This window comes from Atractosteus spatula, chromosome 2 (genome assembly GCF_055471065.1).
Source record: "Atractosteus spatula isolate fAtrSpa1 chromosome 2, fAtrSpa1.hap1, whole genome shotgun sequence".
NCBI classification, from domain to species: Eukaryota; Metazoa; Chordata; class Actinopteri; order Semionotiformes; family Lepisosteidae; genus Atractosteus; species Atractosteus spatula.
This window is the reverse complement of record NC_142707.1, coordinates 12,061,624-12,082,059: the sequence shown is the minus strand read 5'-3', so window position 1 is coordinate 12,082,059 and position 20,436 is coordinate 12,061,624. Positions and strand designations below refer to the sequence as shown.

The 20,436-nt window shown below is 45.0% G+C and overlaps 1 protein-coding gene across 1 annotated transcript in view; it reads right to left on the bottom strand.

The window, feature by feature from the left end:
* Positions 1-20,436, bottom strand: part of atp2b3b (ATPase plasma membrane Ca2+ transporting 3b) — a 143,196-nt gene that overhangs the window by 87,242 nt on the left and 35,518 nt on the right. The window contains exon 2 of the mRNA XM_088931211.1: positions 2,389-3,097. Within this exon, the coding sequence (XP_088787337.1) occupies positions 2,389-2,620 (232 nt within the window). The 5' untranslated portion in view covers positions 2,621-3,097. The remainder of the gene's footprint in view (positions 1-2,388; positions 3,098-20,436) is intronic.

Sequence of the window (20,436 nt, the reverse complement as noted above, 5' to 3'; positions counted from 1 at the left end):
AGGGTTTCGCAATACAGTTTGCTTTCCTAGATCTCCTCATGGACAATAATTCCTCGCTCGCCCAGATTAGCACGAAGATATTTGGAAACATACCGGAAAAAAAAATCAATAAAGGAATTTTACATTCTTACGCCTGTTGCTCTTTTATGTAACCAAGGAAGGACTTTGAAGACAAACAGAAAAGGCTGCCGTCCTTATGTGTGGTGAACTACAGAGAACATTCTGCTGTTGGAAAAGTCATAATTCGGCGTGCGGGCAGAAGTCCAGATGGAACAATTCCTTACAAATAGCACGGGGAAAAGAAAAAGCAGACGGTTGTGCTCATCAGTCACGGGAAAACGATCTTCTGATTCCCGTCTCCCTTGTTTCTCGCACTGCACGACCCTTCCTGTCCTCCACCGGGAATCTGGAGGGGAGCGTGGCTTCTCCAACAGCCCTGCAAAGCCCTGACAAACCCCAGACCAGTTCCCCGCAGCCGTGCACGGAGACAGAGCGTGATCGCAAGAGACGGAGAGTGCCCACTCGCTGCAGCGCAATCAGCTTAGCAGAGAAATCTGTGGATTTTAGTAATCCACGGCCTGTCCTCTTTCTCCGTACACCAAGAGAGAGGGAGGGTGGGAAAAAATCCTCTCATTAATCCGGGAGATTTTGTTTTTTTAATCCACCTGGAGGCAGGAAACAATGGATTGGAGTTTGGAGCGCACCGTTTCATACAGTAGCGCAAGCAACAAGGCCAAGGGGCCAGAAAGTGTAACACTGCCAGTTTCAGTATGATCCTGAGGAAAGGAACCCCCCCTCCCACCAAAAAAATAATATATGGGGACACTTGGAGGTTTTTGTATCACAAAGGGATGGGGACCCAGTCTAGCTGACGGGTTAAAGAACCCACTGGTTCCTGTTTGTACCACCCAGAACAGGAGCTTGAGTCCTTGGAGCACACTTCGGTCTTTAGAATTAGGGTCTTATGACTCCATACCCAGAACCATGCATTGAAGAAAAAACAGGTAGTTAGCTTTGCAGAAACTGTTATCAATTAAAAGACGAATTGGCTAAAATCAGGCTCCAAGCAAGACTTGAACCTTGCATCTTTGAATCCATTGAAAGCAGTTAAGTATTTGATGTGATGTGATGAACACTTTTCAAGAATGGTGCATAATTATACAGACAGACAGCCATCCAGTGACTGGTGAATAGCAAGACACTGTCTCGACTGTGGTAAGAAAGGTGAATAAAGAACAGTGATCACAGATCGGGGAAATGCAGATATGTCTTTCCAGTCGACTTCTTACAGTCCTGCCTCAATGCATCGAGGAAGCTGTTCTTTCTGATCTACTATGCTCTAGCAGAGACAGCGCGTCTCCATCGTTCACTGGACAGCTGCGCTTCAGAAATTCAAGCATGAGACAGTACGTTGGGCTGAGGAGTCACAAAAGAGGCACAGTCTCTTGAGCAGTGGTGAAAAGCATTGCAAAAAATAAATGTATTTTTTTTATTTCATTCAGTACATTGTAATACCATATGTCAGTGCTCCAACTGAGCATTTATGGGAGTATGGTGAAAGTAAGATCAGTTCTGTTTCAAACATTTCGTGGGTTTATTCCTCAAGATTATTCCTTTGTCAGCTCCTTCCCCCTCCTCCTGTGTTTTGTGAAGGTTAATGCTGAAGTTTTGTCTCACTTTACATAATTGGCTGTCCCTGTGTAACTAGATCCTCCTTGTTAACTATATATGATGGAGAGTGTAATCAGTACAAATAAAGCATCACTTCAAATCAATCACTGGTAGCTTCCCCCCACGCATAATGTATGACCTGACACAGACTGACATGCAGAAGGCTACACCTTTACAAAAATGTTGTGGGGAAAAATGGAGGGAAGCTCTTTTTGATCTGGCATTTTGATCCACGCAATGCATTTTGCAAAATGACCCTTGAACACAGCAGATTGCAATTACAGCAGCATGATTATTCTCACCAGAGGGTAGGATCCTCTCAGCTCTTTGTCCGGTACCTATGTCTCCTATCTATAATGTAATTAGGAGGGATGCACATGTATTAGGGATATATATGAGAAAATTACTCATCATCCTTATTCTGATTCCTGCAAGGGACTCAGAATGACACAGGCAAACCTTTGCATTGATCAGGTAGCAGGCAATGGAAGCAATAAACGTTACTGGGTACTGATCAATTGCAAAAGCTTTTTTTTTTTTTAAATGGACAGATCTCTTTCCTTTTGACATCACAATTAGAACCATACACAGGCACACTCGGTGCCTGAGCTCACGCTCCCTGAAAACGTGTTCTACCTCCTCCGAGGAACCCCAGTCCAAGTGACTGAATCAGCCTTTTGCAGCCTTAAGTACCGACTGATGTCAGGGGGGGCTTACCTTCGTTGGGGGAGGTCTTCAACCGGCGACAGAGCCCGCCAACGTCGCCGTAACTGTCCTGGATCTTCTGCAAAGCCTCCCCGCCCCGCAGTTCCATTAAGGTCCTCAGCTCCTCCAGGGTTGCGCCAAACCCCCCCGTGTGGTTGGCATCGCTGCCCCCTCCTGCCCCGGCGCTGCTGCCCCGCTGGTTTTTGGGGTAAAACTCCACTGCGCTGTTGGCTAGATCCCCCATGGCAGCTGTGCCCCCTGTTCTTCCGAGCGGCAGATCTCAACGAGTCGCTGGTCCCAGACCCCCTGCCTCTGACCACTGCAAGACGGCGGCGGTGTTGTTGTTTCGCTCGTGTTTCTCGCCCGGTCCCGCGTCTCTCACTGATCCATGGGACGAGAGGTGCCTTCGGGTAGGGTGTGTGTGTGTGTTTTAGTTGTTGTTGTTGTTATTTTTAAAAGAAAAAAAAACTTCAGGGGTTTGGGATTGTGTTCTTCTCAAGGGTGGGGAGTCTCTCGTGTTCTCCCCCAGGGGTCAACAGGTGAGTCGGTCGCCGTCCGCCAGCTGGCCGTTGCGGTCCCAATCCATCAGGGAGCGGGCGTCCGGAGAGGGCGCGCGGTGGCGGTCTGCGGTGGGAGGGAGGGAGGGGGTCAGGGAGGGGGGTGCTGGGGGGTCAATTGTCAGGGACTAGCACATCTGGTGTCTCCGCTGCTCCGAGGAAACCTGGGAGAGAACGCAGACAACAGCAACAACAGTTCAGTGCCTGGAGAGTCCAGAGCACCGGTCGCCATGGACACACGCGTTCACGGGTTTGGGCTCTCGGTCAGTAAGTGGGCACAGACTGGAGTGGGGTATTGTAGTACTTGAACACACTACGTATGTCAATTACCACACTATAATCAGAAATATGTCATGTAATCAGAAGTGTAAATTGTTATTTATAGTGTCATGCCTTTAACTATCCATTAAACAAATCGTGTGAAGCAAAAACAAACATTCATTCATCAACAACTTTCATTTTGTACACTGCTACTGAATAAAGGAAAATAATGAATGGACCAACATTCTTTATGCCAGTGTGTTGACTGTATTTCTGTGTCCCAGTACCTAACCCCTCTCTTTTCTATTAATCCTTATGGGGGAAAATTGCTATGTCAGTTTTTGATTTGCTATATGGTTCAATTTTTTAGAATGCATCTCCGAAGTATACCAGGATATGGCTGTACCTGTTTTCTTCCGTACATATTATGCCAGAATTTATATAGCTGCGTTTATTTGGCCAAAGTTACATGATCAACAACACAACAGAAACCCCACGGGATTTGAACCTGCAACCTTCCTCACTGCTGTCATACTAAGAACACTTTAGTTTTTATTCTGCTGTTGCTGTGCCTCCCTTTTAAAAGGATTTCAGGGGAGGTAGTTTCTTCACCACACCATGAGGGAAAGGTATTAATCACAGCCAAGTTCAATTGCTTTCCATAAGTAGCTTGGATGAGCCTTTTCAGCAATGGTAATGCATAAAAAAATGTGAGAATAATATAATTCAAGTGATAACAATGTAATTGCACCTGTTTTAATTACAGCCATTTATTCAGTTCCCTAACCTTTACCAGAACACCCATATTTTATTGGTTTAACACAAGGGTACTGCAGCACAATTTTTAATTTTTTTAAACTGGCAGCTCTCATAGAGACGAAAAAATGTTGTTCAAGCTGCCTAACAGATGAAGATGCCTTCATCTCCTTTCAGTGTTCATAGATTTTTGTACATTTGACACAGAATGTAAATGACCAAATGAAGACTGTTAGCAAGCAGTTTAGCAATAAGTTAACCCACCAGATCAAGATTCTAATCAAATTGTGATGTTTTTTAATACAGGACCTATAGACCTATGAACTATCTTCCTCACAGCTCATGCTGACAAATGATGCTACAAGAAAACCAATATGATGAATGCCATGTGCAGGTATTCACACCCTTTCTATGCTGTCCTATTTTATTTTGCTGTTTATGAGTGACATATACAGTACACATTATTAAATAGTACTGGGTAAATGCCAGAAAAAACTGTGAAGAAAAAAATACAAAAACTAATGTCAATTGCATAAAGCATTTTAACCTGTTTGCCATGGCAAAAGTAAACTAATTCAGGTGCATAAGTCTACTAAAATCCTTAGACAAGTCACTCCTGTTATGCCCCCAAGCTCTGGAACTCTCTCCCCAAGGATATCAGAGAGTCACCTTCTCTAAACGTCTTCAAATCCAGACTCAAAACCCTCTTCTTCAGAAGAGCCTTTACTTAACTGGTTCCATTCTTCACCCCTCTGCTCTTCTCAGTACCACCATCCACGGTCTCCTCTGTATATTGTAATTGTGTCTTATCTTGTGTATTCTTCTTATTTAGTGTTGTCATCCTGTTAAGCGCGTTTTTGAAGCCACCTTTAAAGGCGCTATATAAAATAAAGTTTATTTTATTATTATTAGTTGAGTAATGCAGTAGTCCATCACAGGACACACACACCCACCCACACCAGGGCCAATTTTTCCAGAAGCCAATTATATACAGTACCAGCATGTCTTTGGACTGTGGGAGGAACTGAAGTACCTAGAGGAAACCCACAGGAACACAGGGAGCACATACGAACTCCACCCAGACAGCACCCCAGGTCCAGAAATGAACCCAGGGCACCAGCAATGCTAACCACTGCACCACCATGCTGCCTGCCACATCTAGATACGAATATACATTGGAGTCATAAAGCTGAGAATGGTAATGTTGTAAGCTGCTGTGTGGTGGGTGGTGTGTTTTAGCCCCTGTAGAGTTTCTGGAGTTTGTAAAATGCTTCAATCCACCACTGAACTTGGTGTGACAGGGAAAGCCGAGCCCTGATAGGCCATCACTTTACATAGGCATCCCCAGACAGGAAGATAGCCTCTTGTATACTATTTACTATTGAATAGAAAGCATTTTTGTATTAGCCAGCCATGAAAGGGTTAATGCAAGTGATTCTTACTTAGCTGGACTAGACTCATGTCTTTAGTGACAGGGAATTTACATACAGTAGGGTCTGCAGGGTCTCCTTGTGTGCATTTCAACAGAAGGTTTTCCTTTTAACTTGAATTTGCCTATTATTGCCGCGACCTGCCATGGTTAATAATTGGCCAAGGTCCTTTAAAGTCACTGCTGTGAAAGGCACGTTTGTGTTCACGGTGCAGTGGCTTGAAATCTTCTCCAGGCCTGGATCAAAGTGGCGTTCTTCCTGTTAATAAGGTAATTAGACCAATTAAAAGAGCGAGGGCTTAGGGTGGAAAGGAAAGCCAGGCGGCCTTCCAGGAAGCCAACCGAGCTCCCCTGCAAAAACAGTCTGCAGCTTGGATTGCAGCAGAACTGCATCTCCAGCACTGCAGGTCTTCTGCAGCCCACAGAGTGACACCGGCCGACAGTCACAGACGCTTTCACAAGAATTTGCAGCTAGCTACACTCTTAAAATGCAGTCATGTGCTACAGTGTGCATATGGGTTATTCCTCTTTTCCTGATTTTATATTGTTTTTTTGTTGGGCAACCTCAAAACATTTACAAATTGCTTTTTTATAGACTGCGTGACTTGATTTTTGCAAGACTTGCCAAATTCCTCATTGTCCTTGTTTTAATCAAAAAGGTTGCGAGATTTTTGAAAATCAATGAATTCATTCTTACGTGTATTTTCAAAGAGGCAGTCTTATTTTGGTCTCACAGATTATTAAATGTTTAGATATTTACCACTCTAAGGTAAGGTAACAGCGCTCGATATGGAGCAGGATGGTTTTTTGTGTAAATGCAACAAGTGTGCTGGACATGTTCCGATTTTTGTCTTTGGGAGTGCTATTCCACACATTTAACAAACTGCAGCTGCCGTCTCACCGAGGGTGTTCAAACCCTGTTTAACAGACAGATGTATTTGCCTACTTGCAAATGCTTCTAAATTTGACTTTCAGTGCAATATGTTGCCATAGCATCACGGCATGTGAAAGCACACGCTGAAACAGACATGAAAGCATTTTTAAAACTCATTCCTTGTACAGCCACTACACCTTAGAAAACAGGAGGTTATTAAAAAGCTGTTAACATCACATGATTGCATTTTGTCTTTTGTTTTAGTCTCTCACCTGCATTTTGTAAAATTATGGAAGAATAAGGCTGTCTGATGGGCAAGCAAATAAATTAATAACAGTATACTTACTGTATACAGAAAATGGCATATACCATGCGTATACTTTATAGTTTAATGTAGTATAGGGAAAAGGGAAGCCACTGTTCGCTGACAGAGGCTCAGAAAGAGACAAATGGGTTTGAGAGAAGACAAGAGAGACATACAATAAAGAGAAAGAGAAGACTACAGAACAGGGAACGAGAGAAGGCTTGAGCACAGAGGAACAGATTGAGAGAGAGCGTGCAGAACCAGACAGGCACAGATTGAGAGAGAGGGACGGAGGCAGAGGGGGGGGAAGAGAACTGGAGGAGGTCGCAAAAGCAGCCGAGCCGAGGGAGAGCCAGAGAGAGAGAAGAGTGCATGAGGCAAAGACACGGGCCGGGGGGACGGGAGCAGACGGCAAGGGAGAAAAGAGGGAGGCAGACGCGGACAGAATTACGAGGGAGCCGGAGAAAGGAGGACGGCAGAGGGAAGCTAGGGCCCGAGAGCCGAGGAGAGGGACAGAGAGAGAGAGAGAGACGGAGAAGGAGAGCGAGCAGTGGTGTCTGTAGCCTCATTAATATTTCACAGGCAGAATCACTGCAGATCACTAGAAGTGAGCCACGCTGAACTGCAACACAGAGGCTAGAGCAATCTCTCACCACCACCCCCCTTCTTCAAAAAAATCAGCTTACAACACGCACGCACACACACATACTGTACAGTACTATAAAGGCAGGCAATCAGCTTTTACACTCTGCTTGATCTAATTAAAGCCCATTCCAGCCCTTTAAGAAAAATGTCCAAAAAACACAGGTGCTCTTAGCAACCCCCATACGACTGGCTATAAACACCCAGTGTGGGCAAAAATACAGCAGGGCCAATGTAATGAGAACCAAGGGTTAACAACTTGGGGGACAGCAGGCGAAAGAGCACACTAGTAAAACAGACTAACTCAGCTTGGCAGCCAAAGGTAACATCCAGAGTGTATCAGAGATCCTGGTCAGATATTCAGTATGTTCCATACATATACAGTACAGTATATACATGTAGAAATTGTTCTGACAGAGGCGTTTTTTACATTTCATCATTTAAGACTTTGCCTTAGCTGAAATAACAAAGGGCATTAAAGCAAATGGGGAAATTAATACATTGGTAGTGGGCTTTTGTCCTTCGATGGGGGATATGCCAGCCATGGGGAAGACCTGGTTGCCTTAGGACTTTTGACACTTTCCGGCCGGAGTGAAGAGGTCGGTCCTGGAATGACCAGATGTGGCTGGTGTGCAGCGATCAGGGTCCTGCACTCACAACTGCGGAACATGGTGGGTTCAAATCCCAGTGGACACTGCTGCTGTAACCTTGAGTAAGGTACTGCACCTGGACTGTTCCAGTAAAACACCCAGCTGTATAAAGGGTGCACATGTAAATTGCTTTTGCCAAAAGTGTTAGCCAAATCAAATGTTTCTGTCTTCCTGAGTTGTTGTTTCTTGCCAATCTGGAGGATTGAGTTCATGAGTGGATGCTGTAGGTAACGGTATTTGCGTTTCAAGAGGACACAGTGGCCCTGAATTGGAAGACATGCTACCTGGTTGCAGATGACATCTGGGGTTTAAGACTGTGCTCTCCCTCTCGTCCCCACCCACTTCTTCCCTTCTGAAGAGGAATCTTGTGTGTCCCCAGTTCGAGACCAGCTGTCTCAGTGCCAGCTCAGATAAAGTGAACCAGCTGCCCTCGTCCCTTCAAGCTGTGAGACTGCTGATACAGGATCCTTATTTCCACAAAATGTGTAAAGACTTCAAAAAAAAAAAGCTGGTACCTCACAGGAGGGAAAGCCGGAATGCAAGGTATTAGAATCGTCTTTGATGTTGCTCCCTAAGGAAAGTGCAGCACTGGATTATACAGTAAATTGTATTGAAGTGAAGGCTGAGATCAGTGTGGGTCTGTATAAGGGTGGGACTTCATATCGCAGTGGTTTTACACTTGGCAAATACTACTAGCAGGGCTTGCTGTTCATAATTGCAAGCAATTAATTGTCAGGACATTTTCTAATCTACACATGTCAATTCATTGCTGGCAATTAGGGTTGGCTATTTCATGGCAATTCAAGATTTTCTAACTGGAAAAAGAAGTAGGCTGGCAGATATTTCCCCTTGGCCTTTAGTGATTCAATTAAAAGCAGAGACGAGGACTTTTTGATAATGGTTACACCACACGCACAGCAAACATCGATAAGTCTCTCTGGCTCTATTGTAAATAACGCAAGCCATTTTTCTCAATACACGCTAACAGTTACGCGTGGCAGTTTTATTACTATTGCTAGTAGTATATAGTAGTAATTGCTGCCTTATTTTAAAAAAGAAGATGAGCATACAGAAGAAAGGCAGGCCTCTCCATTCACCTAGCCTACTCCATTAGGACTCAGAGGCAAGAATCCCCTCACAGTTCATTAGGGGGGGCAAATTTCTTAAAGCTTATTGTATCATAGACCCTACTTCCACTTCCTGAGGTCAAGCAAACTGAGAGTACTCTAACAATACTACAGAGACCTACAGTATATGTTAGTGTCCATGGAGGCAATCATTCTCTTTTAATGCCGAATGTCTCTGCTTCAAGGACAGCATCATCCAACCGGACTTGCTGTGGAAGCTTCTCCTTTGTGACCTGTAAAAATTGAACACCTTCAGTGAAACAGAAAAGGACTGGGCTTTGACTTATTTCTGGTGCACCGGAAATAAGGGAGAATGGTACAGTACTGTAGGTGGATCGAGCTCATTGAAAGATGTTACTAGGCACTGTGAGCGGTATAGTGGGAGGCAAGCATCCATCTGACAAAGCAGTGTTTCATTTCCAGTTGTCCTTTAAACCTCAATTCTTTCTTGTTAGATGGTTTCCTCTTCCAGAACTCATGTCCTTTGCTTTGTGCTGGAAGCTCGATCTTAGTCACCAATTAACGCAGGAAAGTAATGAGGAAGAAAACCAGAAATATCAAGCCAAATGTGCAGTATACGATACCCAGGACTTGACTCGAACTATAGTTTTTTCTGGCCTAAACAGCAGGAGATCCAAAGACAGCTGCAAAGGATTTAATTCAGCTTAGTAGATGATGGCCAAGGACTTGACTGAAGCCTTCGAATAACTGAAAGGTCACCTCTCACAGTCACTTGAAACATAAATTATCTAGCAGCACAAGGGGATGTATAAGGAAAGGTAATAGCTGTATAATAGGTCATAGATGTAGAGCTGATAGAAGGGAAAAAATTGTACCTACTAAAACTCGGCACTGTCACACCAAACCTCAAAGAATCCCTCAGGCACAGCGAATATTCCTGCCTTGGATAATATAATAGGGACACAGCACCAAGAACAAAACGAATGAAGAACAAGCACACTGGTCCTCATATGGTCATACAGAGCCGGATCCACATAGCCATGAAGAAAGCTGATATCTATTCAACATGTGAGGAAGCACTATGAGAAAATCATACTGTTGGGGAGGTTGCTCGTTAGATTCATATAGGGCTCTGTGAAAGAAAAATACATTGAGTGCTATATGTGGAAGAGCTCTTAAGATCCCAAGGCTGTGTTTTTTGCTGTAAGCCTTTTTTATGTTCTGATTGATGTTGTTATAATACGAGCCACTCCGCCCCAGTGTAGGAGACACTGACACGTTTACAGGATAACCACTGCTTGCCTGCACGCCCGCTGAAGGATTTAATTGAAACAAATCTGCACAGAGTGGCACGGCGGGCAAAACTAGTTAGACAAACTGCGCACAAGGAGATGAAAAGAGTTCCTGTACATCTTTAGGGCAAGTTCAGATCTGATGTGCTAATCCACTTTGATGCCCATGCAAAGAAACAGATTACACTGTGCCAGCCAGTAAGACTGATTGAGCCACTCGTTGGCTTATCAATGCTGTGAGAATTCTATTAATTAATCCACTTTTGTTCTGCTGAATGCATCTCTCAGGAGAACAGAGGGAGAGACAATAGCACCCGCACGCCGGAAGAAATTCTCTTGATAAGCTCACATAGTCCGCCATACATCATAAAAAAATATAACTAAACCCCCCTGTGCTGTCAGGGGAGCAAACAGCTGTCAACACAGATGTTCTGCTAACCTGCAGTGAAGTTAAGAGGCAGATCTGCTAAACTCCCAACACTTCCGGAATTTTAATCCATTAATTAATTTTGACTCCAAACTGATGCCTTTTTTGTGCCCTCTCAGTGCCCTCCCCATCAGTTGTATAATAGAATAATAGGGGCCAATGTCAAAGCAAAGTGAACTCTGCATATGTACAGTATTGTACATACACACTTGCACAACACACTGGAGCCCATGCTGAGAAGACTAGGTGGTCCGGTGGTTAAAAATGAAAGATCTGTTAGAGTGAAGCCTGTGCATTGCTGGTTTGTGCCTCGCCTGTTCACTGATTCTCTGATTTTACTGATCTAGAGATGTAAAACTAAAGCTGTGTTATACAGCAAGTGACTGTACGGGAGAAGTAGTTCAGTGAAAGCAAATAATTTATTTGTTGGGGGGGCGGGGAGGGGGATCTTCCTATCTTTACTTGCAAACCATTTTTCTGTATCCATCAGCAGAGGAATGTAAGATCTGCCCTGTTTGGTATTTGGTCACTGACTGATCCAAGGACCTCATCCATCTACTGCTTGAAATAAACCATCGGCAAGGTGTTGACTTCAACAACACGGCTGGGCAGCTTGTTCCCACACTCCCACAACTCTTCATGCCTCCTGTTCTTGGTTTCAAAGGCACTTCCTTGTCATTTCCGCTAGTGTTCCTGCTAGTGCTCAGAATAAATCCACAGGGCTGTCTTTAATCAATGCCTTTGAGGGTTTTGAACACTTGTGACAGGTCCCCTTGCAGTCTTCTTTGTTCAGGACCAAAAAGGGAGCACAGATAAGAACAGAAGAATGCATGGGGTGGGGAGACAAGGCCTATGCATGCTTTCTTCCAGCACAATCATGGTCAAGCCTCTTGCTGCTTCATATAATGCAAGCTCCACTGTGCTTTATAGGCGAGTCAAAACCTACTGGATGAGTGATGCATCTCCTGACCTTGATGCAACTGTAATGTAACAGGTCTCTCAGCCAGCACCACTACTTGGAGAATACCGGGAACAGTTGGATCATGACAGATACAGTTCCAGACTTGAAGCTGCAATGTCTGGAGCAGGTGTCTCCACCCTTGGTCCTAGAGTGCCCCATACAGAACAGTGAGTCTTCTTGGTTATCTTTCTTTAACGATTGGGAACACGTTTAAGTTAATGGTGTATTAAGTAAGTAATATGTTCAATTAAGTGAATCAGGGCCCGCAGGGATGAAGGGTTCTCAGAGCGTGGTCCCAGATGATTTCAAAATTACTTAATTTAACAAGTCACCCGCAAAACTGAACACAATATAATTGTTCCAACTCTTTAGAAACAACTGATATTATGTTAACCAAAAAAATTAAATCAAGACAACACTGAAGACCCCTTATCTAGGGGCTACACATCTCAACCTGTTAGCTGAGAGGTTGAGGGATTTCACTCAAAGAACCCCTAATTTAAGACTGAATAAAGGCTGTGACTGATAAAAACATGGACAACCTGCTTTAAACAAAATAACATTCTAAGCACACATTACATTATGAAGACTCTAATGCAATTCGCTGTGAAAATTTTCAAAAATGGCAAAAATACAAAACAAAAATAAAATCTCGACAATTTCAATATAGTTCGATTCATTTTCTTAAATAAAAATGGAGCATATGTTTCTTGCAGACAGAGAAAACACAAAGGAATTATGAGTCATGACAAACAAAATCCTGCACAGCTTTCTTCAGATTTCCACTGCACACTCTTAATAAACGGCACAAAAGTAAGTATTCTGCAAGATACAGACGCATTGCACACATCAAGAAACACCAAAAACAAAAAACATTTCTTGATGTTGCTGAAGTGTATTTAAAAAAGAACAAAATGTATTTGACTATTAAAACTTATTTTTATATCCCATCAAATTCTGATACTACACAGAAGGACCATATGCAGTATCACTCAGCAGTAAGTCAATAAAATTAATTAATTAGCCATGGCAAAAAATGTGTACTGGACAGCTGCAGTCCCTGCTTTATTTTATTTCTTGGGCATTTTGCATGACTCTCTTTTGGGTTGGCTTCAATAGCAATTTTTTTTTGTTTAACAGTGCTCCTGTAAAAAGATTCCACAGGGGCTCAAGCACACAGAGGGGACAGAGGATCAAAAATGGGCCTTCCTCGCCTTCAAGTAATTCACAGAGCCCAGAAAAAAATAATTTACCCTCACGTGCAAATTGCAAACCTTGTGCTAAACAGCACATTTTATTTTAAAACAAATGCCACATAATACAGGGTCTTACAGTTGTAGCGGCGAGGCTTAATAATAAGGCAGAATTAAGTGTTTCTGAGCTTCCCAAATGAGGCCCCATTTCTCTGTTCATCTCTGTGGTGCAGCCACAGAGAAACTATTCATGCAAGATGATTTAAGGTTTCCTAGGACAGCTCCCAAAGGGGGATGCACTTAGCTAAGTCTGGCTATCATGATCAATGGTCATCCACTGGCGCCTATCAGTCTAGGGAGTGCCGGATGGACATCTGGACTGCATTACTAAGTGTCAGGACTAAGTGACTCATATCTCACCTTGATCAACCAATCAGGGACTGGTAGGGCTGAGTAACCCACGTGGGACTCTGATGCCCATGGAACTTTCAGCCAATCAACGAGCTGAAGTTCCTCCAGGTAAAAACAGGCAACACAGAGAGCCTGAGAGATTCAACAAGTAAGATTCAACAAGATTCAGATTCAACAAGATTCAGATTCGGGAGATTCAGTAAGATTCTGGAGAGGATTCTGTGGACTGTTCTAAAGGGAATTCAAAGGAGAATTCCAGGGCAGGACGGCCCAGGAGCAGAAGGCTCCCAAGGGCAGGACATTCTCGCAGCGCGCCTCCTGACCATCCTGAGACTCAGCCCGGACAACCACGGAACGGCCAGTGTGTCCGAGTGCCAGAACTTTCCTTTGTTCTAAGAGTCTAGAGTGGAGGTTGCCAGAGAGTAACCAGCAGCAGGCCTCGTGAACAGATCGGAACTGTGGACAGCTGAATCACTATTCAGAACTAGTCTTCATCAGGAACGAACCGGTCCTCTTCCTGACTTGCTGGGACCCACAGTCATCTTTTCTCCTGTGCACAAACTTTGCTAGTTAAAGCCAACACTAACTAGCCGGTCAGTGAGCATCAGCAGCGCACCGTCGCAAGCCGCACAGCACAGCCTGGCACGGAGCCAGAGAGCGCGGATTGGACAGCAACAGCCTGCAACTGTTTCTTTGTGCCCGCAGGAGATCTGAATCCCCAGAAATTGGATGAGTATTCAACTTCAATGCATTACAGCTCGAGGATTCAATTGTTATCCCAACCAGTTGATATCAATTTAATTCCTAAGAGTTATGTACTTGTTTTGAGTATCTAATGTAGAAGTTGTAACCAAGTTCACTTTACGAAACGGTCTTAATGAATGATATACTGAACGTATGTCCTCTTGATGTGTAACACTTCGTAACTGATTGAATATATACCTTTTGTATTCTGATAACCCTCTCGATAAGATCTGTTAGGTTTACATGCATATTCTATGTATTAATAAATGTATCCTCGTGTATTAGTACCTGTGTGTGTGCGTTGTTTGAGTTATATCGCATGGTTGGATTCTAAAGCCATCAAAAGAATCAATTTTGTGATTTACTGCTACAATTAATAATTGTCTCAGTAAATGCCCAAACCCTACAGAACTGGTGCCTTCAGAGAGCCACTATGATTACATATTTGGCGTCCCTGAACGGCTATGAAACACTACATTTATTTGGCGTCCCTGGACCGGCGTGGCAAGACTGAAATGAATCAACCAAGCGGAATAATTCATATAAAACGCCGCGGGTTTCATACACGACAATACAGTGTGCTGAAAGCCGAAAGGAAAAAAGTTCCCCTTGCTCTTTAAGCAGTGCTTGATTGTTTTGTGATCTTTTGCAATCTACCGGGTTGATTGCATACTTGATCTTGTGGTTTTCTGTGGTAAAACTGTGATTTCGTGCTTAAAAGTAATACTCTTTAAGTTTAACGATGGTTGCTAAAAGGTCTGAATTCGAGTCGCTATTAAGCACTCTCTCTAGCAGCGACAAGTCTGACCACGATCTCTTCCATATCTCCGTCAGCGGAGAAGCTAGAAGAATAAATCTCCATTCTCTGAGAGAGCTAGCGAAGGACATAGAGAGATTTGACCCCGCAGTGTCAGAGAATAATATCGAGAGTTATATTCAAGACCTCAGGTATAACCTGCAGTTCCTGCCAAACGCCACAGAACAGGAGAAAGTATTTCTGGTCAGGAAAACTACCAGCAGAGCCGTACATGAGTGGATGGCTAGGCAGATGAAAGAAGTCTGTAATGACTTTGAGCAGCTATGTCAAGCACTTATCGAAGAATACAGTGCGTTTATTGACCCGACTGCCGCGATAGCCGCCGCCCTTAACATTAAGCACGAGAGAGCAGAGTCCCCTCGCGAATATTACGAGAGACTTAGACGAACTTATTTTGCAGGGCGAAATTATGAGGGTTGCGAAGAGAACACACATTTCAAGGGTTTATTCATTGCGAATCTCCACCCGTCAGTCAGAAAGATGATCTTAATGCATACAGATGCACAGACCATGAAAATGACTGATATTAAGAGATTCGCGCAGAAAGCCTGGGAGTATGATGTCCAAAGTCGCTCTGAGCAAAAAGCTGCTAAAGCGACTGTGTTCGCCGTCAGAGCCAGCAGGGTTAATTCCCTCCTGCTCGAAGGAGCACAGGCTCCTGAGCTGGCTAAGCCCCGTTCCAAAGCACTCACACAGGACCGCACCCAGCGTCCTAAGTGCCATGAGAACACCGGGGAAGGGAAAGGGCTAGAAAAGGCTGAACAAAAGGATTCAGTAGCCGCCCGCCTGGCCAGGCTTGAACAAGCTTTATTAGGACAGGGACAACCGCTCCCCAAGGCTGCCGGAAGCGTGAATGAGCTGATACTCTCCACTGGAGGAGGCGGAGACCCGCCCCCTCTCCCTCCCTCAGTCTATCTGATTGAGCGGAAGGGTTCCTGCCTGGATGAGGTCAGCCACTCCCAAGCGAGTGCTGACTCCACCCCTGAAGTCACAGAGCAGGCAGTAAAACACAGAGGAAAAGCACGAAGCTTTTACCTCAAGGCTGCCATGGGAGATGTCTTACCCAGTGAGACACTGATTGACACTGAGGTTGAAAGGTGTTTGATGTCACACGGCAAGCTCAAACGGGTTGAAAAAGAAAAGGGCATGCGACTCAGAGTGGAACCTTTGGTGGATCACCAGAAAGGCAAAGTGTGGAAACAGGTCAAGGCTCCTAAGCCTTCTGTACAGAAGGAAAGGGGGGCCAAGAGGCAGACTGTGCTTACACAGTGCCCACCGAACACAGAAGCCTATGCGGAGATTCCTTCTGTTCCCTCTGGACAAGAAATAAAAATATTTTCTTGTTCCCCGGATATACAGGGAAGTCGTGCCCTGGCCAAGGTCCCAACAGCCTCCATGCCACAGGAGCGGTGCTCCGAGCAGCCGCCTGATCCACCAGGTAAAGCACACCCCTTTTACATCCCTAAAGAGGAGCAGATCTCCCCACCTGGCGATGAAAAGGAGCTTTCCCTGTGCACCCTGGCACCCAAGAGGGGTCAGGACCACCACCCTGCAGTGGTGGAAGGGATCCAGATGGCAGGAGAGCAGGTTGGTGATGTAGCCCTCACCCTTAGCCCTGAGAGGTCCTCTATCAGTGAGGATCTGCTTGAGCAGCTGTCATGGGGCCACCGCCAGGTGCCCCTGGTGCAACATTCACAGGTTAGACAGGAGGTCCAGCTGGACGCTGAGACTACTGCGCTGTGGACACACCTGATCCCAGATGCCGATTCCCTCTGCTGTGACCCAGGGAACCTGCAGTCAGGTAACATTATTTCTCACAACTACCAGGTAGTGAGTGAGACTGACCTGATTGTTCCTGCCTCGACAGCAGGGTTGCCAACACACCCAGTCCCCCAGAAGGGACAGGGAATGAAAGCCGAGCCGGTTTTCTTACAGCCACCAGCTCAGTCTGTCAGTCTGAGTCTGACCAACAGTGGTTCACCCAGACTGGAGCTGGATGGTCAAGTCACCCGCCTGCCAGTGCAGGACATCGCAAAGAGGGGTGTCAGAATCCCCGCCTGCACTGACATGGGCCTGGTGGGTGATAGTAAGTTCAAAGACAATGAACTAGCTATCCCAGTGCTGGGGCAGCTCCCTGAACCCCTAGCGAGGGAAGGGGGGAGCGAGCAGGTGTCCTACACCCACGCCCAGCGAACGATTGTAAACATGCCGATAGAGGGATTCCTCAATCAGGAAGTGTGCAGGGTGGACCTGAACAGTGAGAATGGGATAACAATCCCAGATCACTCAGGTGCTCCAGATGACCACTCAGCCGAGGGTCAGGCATGCTCCACCGCTGCACCGCCCCCTGCAGGGTTCCTAGAGCACAGGCATGAACAAATCGAAAAAGCAGATGCCCTGGAAATGGAGGAGCAGCATCAGCCGCTGCGTCAGATCTCCCCAGATTTCCAGGATGTTGGTGCCCAGGATGCCACATGGCATACTGAGAAAGACACCATGTACAAGCTGCGCCAGCTTAGAAAGGCAACAGTCACTCAGAAGGAGATGACTGGGATCAGCCACCCGAAAAGACTTTTGGGAAGACTGATTGCTGCCGCCACTGTTGCACGTTTGCTCTTTTTGGTAGGTTTGTGTGCTACTGGCACTCTCACCCTGACTGCCCCAAGAAGGCAGGTGTCAGAGATGCCAGAGGGTAGTGACAGACTGTATCGACAGCAGCAAAAGTTGGAAAGCTTAGGGAAAATCCTACAGGCAACTTCCTATGCAACAGGGTTAAACCTTATTCCCCAACCAGTGGACATGATTGTTGGTGTTATACAGTGGGTTTATGCTTGTGTGCAACAGGCCAGAATGTTGACACAAGACCTGTTAAGGGAGCTTAGTGCCACTGTAGCCAGTCTAACCACGGCACAATTCCCAACCCACTTGATTCCACTCTTCTCAGTAGAGGAGTGTGTGACATTAACCCCATCGTTCATAGCTCACCCAGAAGGCAAACCAAGATTGAATTCGGTTCCAAATCTTGAGATGGGTATGGCTACCAAAGCTATCCATTGGCTGTGTCTAAACGATTCACCAATGAAGGGTGTAAAGCTACTAACGAGCAGAGGAAGGTTAATGAACCCCATGAAGAGCAGGTGGGAAGTAAATGGCTGGTCAGCACACCACGTTTAACTGACACTGTGACTTGTGACAGGCATGATGCAGCTACCTAATAAAACAGTTCCTTTAAGTTCCTGAGGAGGCCATAGTACAGCATGGTAACTTAACACTGTACGGTCTAGAACCAGACAACATAAGACCAAACTTGAGGTCATGGATGCCTTCAGATGCCACACTAAGGAATTGGATAGAAATCCAAGAAACAGTAAGCCCTGAAGAGGTACAGGTAGTTTAGTTTGCTTTAATGGAACAAACCTCCAAACCACCCTAGCAGATACCCAACACAGGTGTTGTGGTTTATCGGGGGGCTGGGAACAGGAACTGTTGTTATTGTAACACTACTGCCGGGTAGCTGGATCATGACTGGATGTACTCTGAATGCTGTACTCTCACATCAAGATGTACTCCGGGTAGCATGAATGAGTCAAAGGTAGCATGCCAAAAGAAAGGAAGTGACTTCTCCCCAAATATCTACCACAGAGGTATCAGATATTGACAGTGAACTTCCTGATGTGTAATTCCTAGACTTAGATAATGTCTCCTACCGTGTTTATACATACTCCAGATGTTATTCATCCTGTTTGTATCCAATGCTGGTTCCGGTATGAATTCTCGAGGAGTAATGTAGACATTTAAGATTAATGTTCTAATGGCAAGGGACATCACTTAACTCTGTTTTGTTTTGAAGGCAACAACGCCTCAGGACCTCGTGACCTTCAAAAAGGGGGGATATGTAGCGGCGAGGCTTAATAATAAGGCAGAATTAAGTGTTTCTGAGCTTCCCAAATGAGGCCCCATTTCTCTGTTCATCTCTGTGGTGCAGCCACAGAGAAACTATTCATGCAAGATGATTTAAGGTTTCCTAGGACAGCTCCCAAAGGGGGATGCACTTAGCTAAGTCTGGCTATCATGATCAATGGTCATCCACTGGCGCCTATCAGTCTAGGGAGTGCCGGATGGACATCTGGACTGCATTACTAAGTGTCAGGACTAAGTGACTCATATCTCACCTTGATCAACCAATCAGGGACTGGTAGGGCTGAGTAACCCACGTGGGACTCTGATGCCCATGGAACTTTCAGCCAATCAACGAGCTGAAGTTCCTCCAGGTAAAAACAGGCAACACAGAGAGCCTGAGAGATTCAACAAGTAAGATTCAACAAGATTCAGATTCAACAAGATTCAGATTCGGGAGATTCAGTAAGATTCTGGAGAGGATTCTGTGGACTGTTCTAAAGGGAATTCAAAGGAGAATTCCAGGGCAGGACGGCCCAGGAGCAGAAGGCTCCCAAGGGCAGGACATTCTCGCAGCGCGCCTCCTGACCATCCTGAGACTCAGCCCGGACAACCACGGAACGGCCAGTGTGTCCGAGTGCCAGAACTTTCCTTTGTTCTAAGAGTCTAGAGTGGAGGTTGCCAGAGAGTAACCAGCAGCAGGCCTCGTGAACAGATCGGAACTGTGGACAGCTGAATCACTATTCAGAACTAGTCTTCATCAGGAACGAACCGGTCCTCTTCCTGACTTGCTGGGACCCACAGTCATCTTTTCTCCTGTGCACAAACTTTGCTAGTTAAAGCCAACACTAACTAGCCGGTCAGTGAGCATCAGCAGCGCACCGTCGCAAGCCGCACAGCACAGCCTGGCACGGAGCCAGAGAGCGCGGATTGGACAGCAACAGCCTGCAACTGTTTCTTTGTGCCCGCAGGAGATCTGAATCCCCAGAAATTGGATGAGTATTCAACTTCAATGCATTACAGCTCGAGGATTCAATTGTTATCCCAACCAGTTGATATCAATTTAATTCCTAAGAGTTATGTACTTGTTTTGAGTATCTAATGTAGAAGTTGTAACCAAGTTCACTTTACGAAACGGTCTTAATGAATGATATACTGAACGTATGTCCTCTTGATGTGTAACACTTCGTAACTGATTGAATATATACCTTTTGTATTCTGATAACCCTCTCGATAAGATCTGTTAGGTTTACATGCATATTCTATGTATTAATAAATGTATCCTCGTGTATTAGTACCTGTGTGTGTGCGTTGTTTGAGTTATATCGCATGGTTGGATTCTAAAGCCATCAAAAGAATCAATTTTGTGATTTACTGCTACAATTAATAATTGTCTCAGTAAATGCCCAAACCCTACAGAACTGGTGCCTTCAGAGAGCCACTATGATTACATATTTGGCGTCCCTGAACGGCTATGAAACACTACACAGTTTTGCAATTGAAAAAAGTTTGAAACCTTTCAGTATCATTCTAAGTGATACTACATTTAATCTTAACCAAAAGGCTGAGAAGCTTCAATCAAGTGATGCTCTGGCCATCCAATATGAGTAAGTCTTTAGTGAGGAGTCCTAACTTATGTACCCAACAAAGTGCTATCATTTGGGTCAGTGCTAGGGTTAGGGTATAAGTGATATACTGTACATTGGTACAGCTACAGTATACATATATACAGTATAGTTTAAAAAAGCAACTGAAAT